This window comes from Barbatula barbatula, assembly GCF_947034865.1.
Source record: "Barbatula barbatula genome assembly, chromosome: 4".
NCBI classification, from domain to species: domain Eukaryota; kingdom Metazoa; phylum Chordata; class Actinopteri; order Cypriniformes; family Nemacheilidae; genus Barbatula; species Barbatula barbatula.
In genome coordinates this window covers 3,343,942-3,358,853 of record NC_136768.1, presented here as the reverse complement: position 1 = coordinate 3,358,853, position 14,912 = coordinate 3,343,942, and the positions used below count along the sequence as shown (strand labels likewise).

General features: G+C 41.9%; 1 protein-coding gene across 2 annotated transcripts in view; it reads right to left on the bottom strand.

Moving 5' to 3' along the window:
- Positions 1 to 414: 414 nt before the first annotated feature.
- The window catches only part of erc1b (ELKS/RAB6-interacting/CAST family member 1b), a 143,303-nt gene continuing 128,805 nt past the window's right edge, over positions 415 to 14,912 (bottom strand). Inside the window, exons 17-18 of one of the 2 annotated variants that reach the window (XM_079455267.1) lie at positions 14,062 to 14,247; positions 415 to 1,083 (exon numbers count right to left, since the gene is read on the bottom strand). In XM_079455267.1, coding sequence (XP_079311393.1) covers positions 946 to 1,083; positions 14,062 to 14,247 — 324 coding nt within the window. In that variant the 3' untranslated portion in view covers positions 415 to 945. The remainder of the gene's footprint in view (positions 1,084 to 14,061; positions 14,248 to 14,912) is intronic. The other variant, XM_079455268.1, reaches the window with a different exon arrangement.

The following is a 14,912-nucleotide window of genomic DNA, read 5'->3' as shown; positions in this document are numbered from 1 at the left end:
CTACAAGTTCCAAGGCAAATAATTTTCTCTCTCTCACATTTAAAAGACACAAACCAGGCTGTGGTTTCTGCAAAATACTCGTAGCTGGTGACAGGTGCACAGGGGATAACATTACCCACATTGTCCATTTCATAACTTTTATGAAGCAGACTTGGGAGGAAATCGGGCAGTAACCAAGCGGATAGTAAAATCCCAGATGGTTGGGGGTTGCAGTAAACTAAACCCGCTACTGACTACGATAGTAAAAGTATGTTTAACTCCGGGAGGACTGTTTGCTGGCACAACCGGAGCATTAACCAAGCACTTTGAGTGAAACCAGATGGTTGGAGAGTGCGGGATATTCGCCCTGTGCGAATGACCCACAATTTAACATCAGTAACAAAACATCTAGACAAAAAAGGAGAGCGGGAGATTGAGAGAGAGAGAGGAAAAAATTTAAATTGCTTCAAAAGTGTTTCAAAATTCTGCAGCTTTTAAAAGCTGTGGCAACAGCGTACATCAAGATAAGGGACCTATTTCCTGGCCCTCATGGAGAAAACTCCACCTCCTGCAGGACGGAGAACAGGTCACAACGATGCAAAAACACAGAGATGGCTTATAATACTGAGCTTGTCTCTTGGATCTCCTCCGTCTTCAGGTTTCTTCTTCCCAGGGTGCTTTGTGTTTATGTAAGCCATAGAGTGAAGTGTAAACAGGATTCTGAAGGTGCGGAGAGGAAGGGACGCTAGGGGATGGCAAAATAAAAGCCCGCCCCTCCCACACCCCGAGGCCAATTCGAGTGTGCACTTCTCTTCCACGAGCCGTCAGTCATTCCCGCATATGTGTCTTTTCTGTTCATTGAGTTGCGCGTGTGGGTGCGGGTGAGAAAGTTTGTGTTTTTGTGCTGGCATCCGTGGGTTGTGAAATGAGAAACCGTCAGAAGATGCGGCAGGCGGTGTGGTGCGGTCAGCACGACTCCTCCAGAGCGTTCACCACCTGTTCCAGGATGTCGGGACAGTGATCGGCAATCTGCTGCAGGACGGAGTTGGCGTATTCCTGCAGTTCTGCGCTTTCTTGCTCGCACTGCTCCAGCTCAGACTCCAACTGTGAACGAGAGAGATAAAGTTTGTTATTTTGGATCACATTTTATTTAACTTTTTAAATTGACAACCTCATTTTTTAAACAGGGACGAAGCCAACGTTTCAGTTTAGAGGACAGAAATGTCAAGTGCCCTACAAAGTGTGCATTTACATTTTATTAAAACTGAGGTGGACATGTCCCCCTGAGTATTTAATGCCCACGCTTTAATCATTAAATGTACTCTTTATACTTTTTTTCATTTATTGGACAGACGTTTTCATTCAAAGCAAGTTACTACCACAATTGAACAATCACCAAACTTCTCCATTGCTTGGCAGTCATAAACATCCTCGACATACAGCCAACGGACTTCAGTCAGGATGGATGCCTTATGCTTTTGGAAAGCCACACTGTATTCTCAAAGTTTGCAGCCTGAACGCTCGCGGCCAAGGTACACAACAGTACAACTCATTGAACATACTATAGCTCAATCCCTCACAGCCTTGTTTTCATTCAAATGATTGTAATGACCTCACGCGATCTGAATTATTGTCTAACACCACAAACCCAGCACACACATGAGCGAGCCGAAGAAAGAATGAGCAATGAGAAAACGGTGTAATGATGCAGACACCGGACACGTGAGGACCAATTTAAGAACGTTGACCCCTCTCTCCGCTTTTACAATAGCGCTGAAACAAATCGTTGAAATAAAATTCTACACTTGGAATTTGCCCGAAAGGTTACATTTTCCGCTCATTAAAAGAAACTTAAACTAAAGAGGGGATTTAACATTTCACAGCACCTCTGACTAATGATAATCACAGGTGCGGTTATCTTTAATGCCGAAATCAGTTTTCCGAACGATTTCCGTCGAGGTTTGGCTAAGGGATGTGGAGTAAAGAAAGGGGGATTCCGGGGCACTGGTGGTGCCAAGCCCACGAGAATATATGCCATGACAGGAGCAGGTGCGTCCAAATGAACTAAAAAGAGACTGATGTCAATGCAAGCACAACGTTGGATTATTTTCTTTTGGCTGCCATGACTGCGCTCTCATCAAGAGGAATAATTATTCACACATTCATTAAAAGAAAGATAGTCGAGAAAAGATTGATAAAAGGAGTTGAATTAAAACAACCTGGAGTGAAGCTGGAGACATTACAAAATGCTTTCAGAGGTCAATCCACTTTGCAAAATTCAAAGCCGCACACAGCAAAAACAACAGCACACTGGCTTTACTGATACAGCCCGATTAAAATTTAGCAAAAATACACGCACCCAGATTTGGTCCCCCCTCCTGGCCCCTGTGTGGCCCTCATACGCTAGCGCCGTTTCAAATTGCTTTTCAGATTTGAACAAGAATCCGTGATCCAAAGCCCGCAGAAAGTGGAATATTTCACGAAATCCCACAAAAGTATTTTCTTTGGCTCTCCCGGCGTACGAACGCCAGCTTTAACAAGGTTAATGATAAAGACATCTGTAACAATAACTGGAAGTAATATTCATACATCATAAAATATGTTTCCCTTTCATGTGTGTTTTTGTGTAAGCTTGGATCCTGCAACTATTTCATAATTAATGAAACAAAACATGCCGCGTCGGGTCACCCGGGGGCAGGGGGAGCGATCCGTCATGCGGGTGTTTGCACAACTGTAGGGAAAACACACCCGAACGGCCCTGTGAACAGAAGCCCCGCCCCTTCATGAACCACACAGCTTGTCTTAGCGCTGCGCTGGGCTCTCACCGGCACTGAGGGGGGTTTAAAATGAGGGGTGACGGATATGCCCAGGAAAATCTTTCCATCTCAGAGCCTCCGAGCCTAGAGCGAGTCAAAGGGGCGGGTCCAATTATGGATATAAAACCTAGCAGGGATTTAAACGGGCATGAGAGAAATAACCCCAGAGCATTAACAATCCAGACACATAGACTGTTAAGCAAGAGGAAATGGAGAATATCAGAGAAAGGGATCATTTTCAGACATCATAAAATAAACACGGACAGGGTGAAAAGGGCCAGAATGACCTGAATTCAACCCAAAAGGGTTAATTTAGTAATAATGACGTACTGACTGTACACTATTCTGTATATTAAACAGCTATTTCAGAATTAAGTACGACAAAATATATCAAATAAAATTGAAAAGGAGTGCATGAAACTATTGTGTACGAGGGCGACTGCTGGAAATGACGTACAATGACCACAGAATCACAATCCAGTATTCAAGAGAGTCATGTTATGACATAAAAATAAAAAACAGTGAATTATACGTTTACAATTTGAAAATAAAATAATGAGATGTTTCTATTGATTCAAATCAAATATAATACTGGATTATATAAAATACTTTTGGAAGAACTTTAAAAGTTTAAGAAAATAAAATAATATACAAAACCTAAAATAAAATACATTAGTCTTCTATAGCAACAAATAATTGCAATTTTTTTTTACTGAAAACTAAAAACAAAACTATAACTGATTATTGATAGATCCATTACTACTTCTGACATTTTTAACCTGTATTCGTTTCTCCCAATAAGCAGTGATAGACCACAGTGTTCCGCTCTGCTCTCTACACCTTGGTTTCAGCTAAAAGCACATCTTTACCCGATTTAACTTCTCATTTCTGATGTTGTCACCTGTGACGACACACCTGGGAAGCCCGAGTCAGGAGAGAAGCAGAGACATGATGAAGAAGAATGAGAGAGAAGGAGTGTGTTGAGTCATGAGAGGAGGGTAAATGAGCCTCATCTGGGGCTGATGTATGAGGCTGCGTGAGGACGCTGCTTGGCAGAGCGCCGCTGCTGTAAACGCCATTACAAGCAGACAACAGAGAAATGGATGAATGGGAAGGACCGGCTGCATGGAGTGTGTGAGCATGCTTAGGACATTCCGATCTCTGGGTTCTGGGAATCGGTATCAAATGTGACTTAAAAAGTAATATGAATAATTAAATAGATTTTTACAAAACCATACCTACGCAAAAATAACCAAGTGCACACATAGGAGTAAAAGGGTAAAGATGCAACTCCTCTATACGACAAATGCTTGCCAAGGCCATGGCTGTCACGTCCTCCTTTTATGACTGTGTGTTTAGCAAAAATCCACAAAAAACAGAGTTGTAAAGATAAGCTTTAAAGCCCATACAGAAGAAGATGAGAGAAAGAAATGGGAGAGAGGTACATTAAGATTTGTTATCATTGTAGATTGTTATCAATTGTTATTGCGTGTTTACGGTCAGTCGCTCTCTAAACACAGCTACACTGATGAATTCAGAACAAACACAGCAGTCAACCATTACTTTGACACAATGACCATCACATACACGAGCACACAAACGTTTTGGAGTCTGAACTGTTCTGGCACGGTACAAAATTAAAAAAATACGTATTAGTGTCTGGATTTATTGCTCATCTAGATTAAGTTAAAGTGTATTTGTTTACAGAAAGTAGACATTAATGGTATAGTTATCAAAAATATATTCCCTCTCATGTTATTACAAACCTGTATGACTCTTTCTTCTGTGGAACACAAAGATGATATTTTGAAGAATGTTGGTAACCGAACAACACTGGCACCCACTGACTTCCATTGCGTGAACACAAAACCACAAAGACATTTTTCAAGATATCTTCTTTTGTGTTGCACAGACAAAAACATTTTTTTACGTTTTTAAAAGACACAAGATTGAACAAATTATTTTTGGTTAAACTATCCCTTTAATAAACATGACTGTAAATGCGCTATAGAATGAGGGAAAAAGGCAATTTTTCCAATGTAGATCCGCGACAGAATGTTAAAATGTCACTCTAAAAACAAAGCATGTTATATTAATACACAGGCACCTTTAAAAAAATGATGGGATATAAATAATAAGTCATTATTTAAATCATTGACAGCCATTTTCTCGCCAAGTATTTGATGGAAGTGTTTGCAATTTGGCCCCGTCTGTAAATCACTCTTGCACTCATCTTCCCGTCCCATGTGGCGGCTGTGAATGGACTCAAAGCAGATGACTCAGACAGGATGTGTTTCATCAATAAATGCTGTGTTGCACATTTGCGCCCGGAGTGGCACATGGAGATCAAACGGGAGGACTCAAACCTCCAAACAAACCCTTCAAGCAAATCCGCTCTCAACATCGGCCTGGGTGACACACGCTCACCTCCGAGACGTCCCCCCCACCAACCTCATCCAAACCTTAACGTACCTGTGCGCTGAATTATGGGGGCTAGGGACTTTGGGTATTACAAAAAGCTGCATTGGCCTCGGTGGCAGTGTTGCTCAGTCGAAGTCATAAAAATGGCAGCCAGGGGTGGCCCAGGCCTTGGCTAACACTAGACTCACTTTTCATCAAAGAGCGAGTGAAGGTGTGAGAGTAAAGAGAGATCTGGGGTGGAGGGAATTGACCGTTTCTGCAAAAGCAATCATGAGCTTATTCAATAAATCTGCATGAAGGCATCAGCCTTTCTTCCTAAACGTGAAGCTGTTTCAGTATTTTGAGAGAAAACAGCGATCCCTTAAGCAGGAAACTGTGTTCTCTTTATCAAGGGACCGTGTTCAAAGGTCCTCATCATTAACAGGAAGAAGGGGAGCACCAATCCGCATTGACGGCTCAATTAAAGTACATTTCCCCCAAAACCTTAACACCACCCAAATAAAGTGAGATGAGGTGTCTCGAACCTCTGTTCACACCCTTGAAGGCCATTCTTCCCGGACTAGACCGCTGTAGTTGGGCTACTACGCTACACACTCATATCTTTAGAATCTGGATTATCTTTAAAGCTAACCCTTGACTGTTGTCTTTGTTCTTTGACTCTTTACTCCTCTCTTATTCTTAACTCCCACAAACACACATATCTGTAGAAATGGTCTCTTTGGATGGTGTTCAGCTTATGACGAGCAGTTTCCCCACATCTTCCTTGTTAGAGCAAAACTCTCTCCGGCTTTGCTAAGAGGCACTTAAAGTGGGATCTCTCGCCGGCTTTCTGTTTGTCTTACCCTCTCTTATCCTCTCACTGTACTTAAAACACAAAAAAACAATCCTAGCAGTTTAGTTCACTGTGTTATCTTCCATCTCCCATCTTTCAGTCTGATCCTCATCTTTGAACCGAGCACTCTGACGTGAAGCCGCTAGCCATACGATGCAAACTGAGCTAATCAGGGCCTGCTTCGCTGCGGAGGGGGTGTGGCTATTTATATCAAGTGACTATATAGCGACCGCATCTGATTAGCACCGCCCTCCGCCTCAGCTGTGGCCGGATCTATGTACCCCATCAGTCAAGTCTAATTGAGTTTCAGGGGGATGAGGACACACAAGTCTGAATGAGGTTAAAGTATATTAGTGTAGGGGGAACTATTACGACGTATGTGGTCAAGCCGGTGAAGCCGGGGACACAATCATGATCAAAAAGCCAGATCTAAATAACTTCAACGTTAACACCCACCACAAGATGATGAAAGGGCATGTTTTGATTTTGCGATGCTTAGATATTTTTGTTGTCGTTTTTTTCCGTTCAATGACTCAGCCCAAAATGCCGCGGGGCTTTAAGAATGCATAGGGATAATTTACAACCACATTCCTTTACAGAACACACTCCTAGTCGCTACTAATGATCATGGCTAGACTGTTGCGAATCACTGTTCGCTAAAACACACACACAAACTAAGCGATGTGAAAGTTTACTGATGTATGAGACGATAAACAGCGCCGTCAACACGCCAATTGCTGGTTTTCTATGGCAACGGATCTTAATAGGGCCGGCCCCACCCTAAACAAAACTTCCCGACGGTCAGCATGGAAGCACTTGGACGTTAAAAGAGCCCAACAGGCTATTAAATATTTGTGGAAAATAACCCTGTTTCAAACATAGAGTTTCATAAAACCCTTCTCAATTCTTAATAGGCTTTATTAATCTGACAGGCCCTGAATGAGCTGTTATACTCATAATATAGCTGCCTACTGGCATAGACTGCCAGAAAAAGAGGAAGTAGGAGTCGGATCCATCGGGGTATCTTTTTCCCAGCCAAAGTTCAATGTGAAACAGATGACATGACTGCGAATGGTGTGGAGTTTGTCGCAAATAAAGCCATCGGAGGAGCAGCGCCACAGATTGACAGCTCTTCTTTTTTGTGGGATGATTCATAATGCCGGCTGATAAAGCGACAAACCACAAAAATTCAGCGGCCTTGTTGTTCGTGCCTTTCAAAGGACGAAAACAAACAAGTATAAATATATTTCAGGGCTGTCTATTGAAATGTTTCATTGAATTCATTGAGATCAAATTTAACTGCATAATTTAATCTTCGCTGACGATCTACACAAATTCAAAGCGTTTAAAAGGATTCAAAGATGTTGCCTTGTTTTGCCAGATGAGTTGTGCTGAGTCTTGTGTAGTAAGCATCACATCTAATGGCTTGAATTTCTTTATCATGTTTTCTTTATTGAAATTTCAGAAAATTAACATGTTCAATTGGCAGCCCTAATGCAAATACATATAAATGTATAAGTTCAGCTGCTGTAGTTTATGCTGCTGTGGCACTGTGGCTGATGTAACCCAAACCAGCAAAGAAACTCTGATTCATCAGAGCGCGAAAATCACAACAAACCTGCCCAAGTATTTCGATGTTCCAGCTGAGGCGACTCAATCTAGCTCATGGTTTCATCATTTGTGGGTTTTAGTTCATATATTGTTCTTCCTCCTGAAGTGCTCAGTGAGGCGAATGTGCTGGGACATACGCCTGCGTTCCAGGCCTCGAGTCGAAGGCGCTTTCACACATTTTGCTGGTTGGGAAAAAAGGAAAGCCGAACCCTGGAACAGAAAGACGTGCGGCACAAAGGGCTCATTACGCATGGCTTTGAAGATGGGGCTGTTCTTTCACTCGCTCTGGATGTTTAGGGGTCGGCTGAAAAGTGTTGTTGGTTTAGCAGCACCGCCTCAGGATTAGCACTGGTTGAAACAAGGTATACACAAACAGCATTTGGTGGGAGAAATCTAGACAAGAACAACTGTTAAAAAAGTTGTAGTATTTACATTGGTTCCGATTACAGAGTGCAAAGCAGATTTTTACATGTTCTAATCCGATCGGCTCATCCGAGACAAATCTACCCATGCGAACATGGCCTTGGTATCAAAAATCAACTCGTGCCCAGACTATGACGCCTCTATGTCTCATTTCCAGTCTCTGTGATGTGTTTACTTAAGGTAGTGTTTGTTCACAGACGACTTTAAATGTCTCTCCTACATCAAACCGTCACACCTTGTGACTCTTTGATGACTACTGCTATTACAAGAACAATGATGTCAGCCAGTACACGAAAAAGAGGGAGAGAGACAAGCTCGTAATTTAGGCCTACTTACGGCACAAATACACCCCGGCTCCATGTGCTTTTATTAATCGTAGCCGTGCGGGTTGTAGGCATGTTCCACTATGTTTACCCCCATTTCCTGCCCGTTTAAATTACACTGCACTTACGCGGGCCGGGATTCATGGCCCTGTCAGCTCGCAGCCGGCCCCAGCGGGTACAGACGCAATACAGTCGCCAGCACGGAACATCAGGGAGCTGATCCGGGACCAGTTCCTGTTGCTCTTACGCAAAAGAGCCCACACATGGAACTGAATCCAGGTCTGATGAGGTGATTAGCACACTCCAATAATTTTGTATATTTAAAAATATGTTTAAGTTTAAATGAATGTCCTGTGCTTCAGCAGCTTGGACAGCGAAATCCTCGTGAAACTAGTAGACTATGAAAACATGTATTTTGCAGATGTTTGGTTCAAGGGGGAACGCATATGAACACAGACAGTCGCAGTGCCAATCGGAAAGGAAAAGCGAGCAAAAGGTGCGCCCAGAACGAAGGAGGGAAAACGAAAGACCTAACAGATTATTTCTGTTCCAGCCCTGAGGTCATTTATAATCAATCTTCTCTAGTTCATGTTTTATTCAGGGTGACCCGTAAAATGCAAGACTCTCCCCCTATTTATACAGCTGGCTTTGTGCTGCCAGATCACAGCCAGATGACTTTGGCCAAGGGCAGTCGAGCGCTGGGCTTCTCTCCTGCAGGATTGTTCAATTTGCATACTGATCTAAGATCAGCACTCTTTAAAGTAAACAGCAAACTCCAGCGTTATGAGACAGGAGGTGAAACTGGCCGCAGAATGTAACTGACAGTAACTTTCATCAAACAATTACTGCTCATCACAGACGCAGCTGCGATGCAGGAGCAGAGAGTCCCACAGCTGTCGATAATGTCACAGATGACTACATCCTCTCCAGGAATAATTCACCAGCTATTTACACAAACAATATAGGACTATTGCATTGCCAAAGTTTTCCGGACACGTATCTTTGTGTTTTTTTTTACATTATTCAGCGCTTAATATGTAAATATCATGGTATATGCATATGGTATCATTCAGTCCCATTATATATATAGATCAGATAAAATAGTATGGTGCTATAATACAGCCATAGTACTTATTAGTAGAATTGCATCCACTTAATGTGGTACAGTGAAAGATGGACATTATTGTACCCTAGAGATCTATTGTGTACCTTAAAGGTGCGTAATTTTGTGGATGAAAGATATGCAACTATGTCTTCAGACGTGTATAAAGACCTTACATAATGAAGTGTTATGATTATATTACTTTAGAATGAGCTATTTCTATACATACACCGCGGGTCCCATTTACCATGTTTCTACCGTAGCCCTAAATGGAGAATTCTGCTCTTCAGAGCGTTCGTTAATATGTTATCTCCCTCTGCAAAGAAGCAAAAGCGTGACGAAATCTTTGTCCTGTGTCAGCCACCGTAGTGCTTCGAAAGAGTGGGAGGAGCAGAGAAGTGAGCCGTTGGTTGAAATTCGCAACCTCACCGCTAGATGCTGCTTAAGTTCATACACTGGACCTTTAACCATTACAAGCTTATTGTAAAGTGTTACCCAAATCCTTTATTATCCAAGATGTAAGGGGACATGTACAACTGTGAACAATGGACGGATAAATTCAGATAATTGTCCGTATAGTGCTAGAAAAAAAGTGACCCAATATCACTTAAAACTCAACTACACTAAGGCGCTATCTAGATTATTTACAGCTGTTGCCGAAAACACCAATTCTTTTTAAATAAAGTGGCTTTATTGCCTTTGTTGGCTCTGTAGGTTATATATGACTAAGTGGTTCGTTCAGGGCTGGCCTAATCACCTTTTTGCATTCCAGAGATACAGTAACATCCTGTGAACAGCTCAAACCAAATAAAACAACATCATACCATAAACAGAGAGAGAAAACAGGCAAGACGAGTAATAAAACAGGCACAGGCCACAACAGAAGACGGGCTGGCAGCGAGGTCTGATGGGGTGGTCTGGTGGTGTTGAATAATATACGAGCGTGATTTCACAAGTGTGTTTATTACGACTCTCTTGTGTATTTGCATTGTCTTGATGAGTCTATACACCAGTGATGTTTTTGCGGGCTGGGGTTGTGCAATCTTTGATTATCCTGTTTGTGTTAGTCAGCGAGTCTTCGTGAATGTATGGGTGTGCGGAAATCCTGCAAACAAACACAAGAGCTTTAGGACGAAAACAGAGCCTGAGGAAAAAAAGAGCAGAAAACAATCGCAATTAAGAGAAAAATAAAGCGAGCGAGAACAAAAAAACTATACTCTTTAATGTATTATAACCACATAAGAGACAAGGAAATTATGGTAAAATCGAAAGCACTGCGGTACACTAGCTCAGTGCCAGCTTAGAGTGCCAGGCCATGAAAAAAAGAATCACATAAAAACTGTTAATTGGGAGATCAATGTTGGGCACCAAAAGAAGTGCATGAGCTCAAACAGTGTGCGGTGCCTTGTAAATTACTGGAGGACGTTTTGAAAGCTTGTCATTAGCAAAGGACTGGGCATAGAGGACATCAACCTCAATCCTCTACCGGCACCATGGCGACAGCACCCAAAACCTATTCAATTAGCGACTAATAACTCGGTTTACAAGAATGATGATTAGCAAAAAACCCTCTCAAATCAAACCGTTTAAGGGTCTACGAGGACGCATATGCGCCATCAAAAGACGCCACAAGTAAATTCATGTGGACGTTACTGGCAATAATGGGCCGAGCTGAACATGCTAAATAAAGCCAATAATGAGCCCAGACTTTTCTCGTCAATTTCAGCCTGTCATGGCCAAACATGCCCGTTCTGGCATCACAGCGCTGAAGGGATCTAAAGGGGTAAAATTCGGCGCAGAGAGAATGCTAATGTAATGTGCTACACTCCCGACACAAAACGAAGATGAGAGGTCAAAGAAGACATCAATCAAACGGGCTTGTGAATGCCGGCAAGTCTTCCAATTCGCCATCTGCAAGTGATTACGCCATCAGAGAAAGACCAAAAGTGTCTTCAAGCGGATTGTGTCTTACATGTAGGACATGTAACTGAAGAATGAGCAGGATTCCGTACATGTGCAAACCATATGGATGTGCGATGCAAAATATCTTCCAGCTATTGGATTTGGAGGAATGTTTGTCAATGTTTGAAAGGTGAAGCCCAACAGGCGAAACCTGAAATATTCATTATCTCTCCCCTAACGTGTCCAACTACCTAAAAAAAGTGCAGAAGTTGTCTAGAGCCCTGTAACAACTGCTCACTCTGGGGAAAACTGTAGGGGATGACGGTGATGTCATTGCAGGGAACACGTTCATCCCGGAACACAATTTGACTTCAGCTAACCGAGTCAGAAACCTGGCACAGAGGTCCAGAAGTTTCTATCAGCCCATCATGAGAGCGGCACTTTTCTAAACACTGTCATTCTGAGTTTGGACAAGATAAACAATGGATCATTGACCTTCGAGAGGGTCCGGGAGGAATAACAGCTTGGAGGAACAACAGCGTGTTCGCCCAAACAGGCTATGCCTCATCTTATCGGTGCTCTGGTAACTAACCCAGCAAAGAATGGGTTCTTTGAAGAAGTGTCAAAATTATTTTACAATGTTATAAAAAAGTATCATTACAAGTTATTCGAATGCACACACGATAGCTTTACTGTAAAAACTAGTAAAAACCACTAGTAAGAAATAAGCTATTGAGTTGCACATGTTTATTTGTTAAAACTGCAATCTATAACCTTTCAGTTTTCTTCCAACCTTCAAGTAAACGAAACATCTGTATTCAAAACTCAAAAATGGTAAAAAAATAATATTTTGAGCCGTGGGGTATGTTTTTTTTTTGACTAGCTAACACACAAATAAGTAAAGTAACCTGCAATTTTATGTTTCAAACAGAGGTGGTGATAGAGAGGCAAAAGTTACAGATTAACGTTTATAAAAATGATTAAAAATGTGTTTACTTTTAAATGCATTTATGTGAATTTGAGTAATTTTTTGTGGATTATATTAAATTACTGGTCTAGCACTGCTCCATTCGAGGCACTGTTCAGCTCTAGTCCAATCTATTCAAGAGGTATGAAATAGATCTAATGCTGACTGTGTTTATGCACAGAAGCCTTGACTGACCAGTGGCTGCCCAAAGATTGAAAGGCCGCAGAACCTCATCCCATTTGCACACTCCCTGATGAAAGCTACCTCTCTCAAAGAAAAATAAATGTACAGACGTCTCCCGACTTCACATTAAACAAGCATGGGGAAAAAGCCCTCGATTTTTGGAACAAAGTTTACTTGCTGCAAACTAAAAATCTTAAACATTATTTGTTCACAAGCCAAAGGCTTGTCATCAGGCAGCCCACATAAAAAACGCATTTCAATAATGTCAAGTCGAGCCAAAAACCTGCCAAGCAGACAGTTCCCCATACAGTAAAACACATGAGCATTGTATGGGCTTTGGCACCCGCACAGCAGATCACTCGACTCTCCCCTTGAGAAATGGGGCCGATTTAATGTGAGCATAATGTATACGTAGACTTCCAGACAATTTATTTTTCTGATGTTACCAAAAGCATCAGGAGTGGATGCAGAACTGGGACGTGCCGGCTCGGGGACTGAACCCAGTGTCCGTTTGCAAACAATTTACTGTTAGGTTAGGTATGGAAATGGCTTCAAAGCGAAATAGAGAAAATGGATCCGCGCGTGCATTTATTACAGAGCGCGGATCATTCATCATGGTGAGACTAAATCCAGCCACTGCCTTCTCAAACGCAGACACTCCTTTTCTTTATCGCGCCATTCCCATTTCTCCTCCATTGCCTCCTCCTTTCCTATGTCTTTTTCACCCCTCTTCTCTGCTCTTGGCTCTCCGCAGATTTTTAAGTGAGCCTCTGGGTAGCTTTCTGGGTTTCTTTTGTTAAAGTAACAGTAAATGACGCTAATAAAACACAATATATTGGACTATTTATTTTCTGTAGGAAGACATTCCACTCTATAAAGACAACTAATGGCATTTACGCAGAGTGAGACTGATTCTCAAAGCCAATAGGAGATTTATAGACAGCGAGCGTTCGCCTCAGCTCGGACCCTTATGGGCCAGGCCAGATGGCTCCAATAATCGATGGGTGGCAATTCCAAGTACCCAAGGAACCTTACCGCACCTCGCGCACACACTGCAAGAAGCACAGTCAAACATTCTTACGCAATTTATGTGCTAGGGGAACTGTGAAATAAGAGTTCAATTAATAAGGTAAGGTGTTTCAAGATATTTTCATAGTTATGGCATAATGCCATCATGACAGGAATCGGCTGTGTGAACAATAGTGCCAATGGAGGGACAATGGAGGGATGAATTGATTGGTAATGCAAAAAGATTAAATGAAAAAAATTATAACCTGAAATTAATTTTAATTGGATAAAATAAAAATAAATTTAAATGCATTTCCATGACCCTAATATAAAACAAAAATACAATGAATATAAAAACAAAACCAAATAATTTTTTATTTACTTAAAACCCAAATCAATCTTAAATAAAAAAATTGGTAAAAAGCGTTTTGTAAAAAAAGGTTTACAGCACAAAAAATAGAAAATAAGTGGCCATATTGACGCCAGTCTCTCACCTGTTCTGGGCTCATCTTCTGAAGCTCCTCCTCCCAGGTGTCCGGTTGGGTGTGGTGGTATGCAGAGGGCGGGGCCAGGTCCTGCAGGATGTGGGGGTCTCTCTCGTGACAAAGCGCTGTGAGGTGGCCGATGTACAGTTTCAGTTTACTGCGGTTCTGATTGAGGTCTATGAGCGGGGGGATAATCTGTCCAGAACAGAGGAATGAGGAAATGGGTTAGAGATAAAGGGTCATTTTAATCTCAGTTTTCCCAGCCATTCACAATTTAGATATCTGGACGTGAGCCAGAAGACACAAAAAGGGTATGCAGGCGCATGCTAAAATGCTTCAAGTAACACGTTTAACAAGACGTCAAAGATAAAATTGCACTGTCACATCTGATCGTTTTTTAAAAAGAAGATTTTCAGAAGAAAAAAGAGAAATATTCAGCGAAATGATTAAGAATGATAGAACACAGCTGAAACACAGGAATCGCACACACCAGTGACACAAAACAAATCTGTCTATGAGATTCGATACATTTCCAGTCCAGGAACACAGACAAACAATTTTGGTTACCTGAAAAGCTGCCGACAGATGCCCGCTCTTTAGAAAGCATCTCTATACACAAAACATCTCAACACACAGCCGGCGTTTGAACAGCTTTTACAAATCCTTCAAAATAATACATTTACTTCCTACGTGCTTTAAGCTGCATGTGTCACACACTGTAGAGACAGGTGTTGGCTTCAACAAAAGACATTTGGTCCACCGCGTTATTCATCGAACACAACTGATCTTAAATCAGAGAAATGATAAATAGAAATGTGTTTGTTGGGCAAGTTAGGGCGCGAATAAGTGCTTTTATGTGA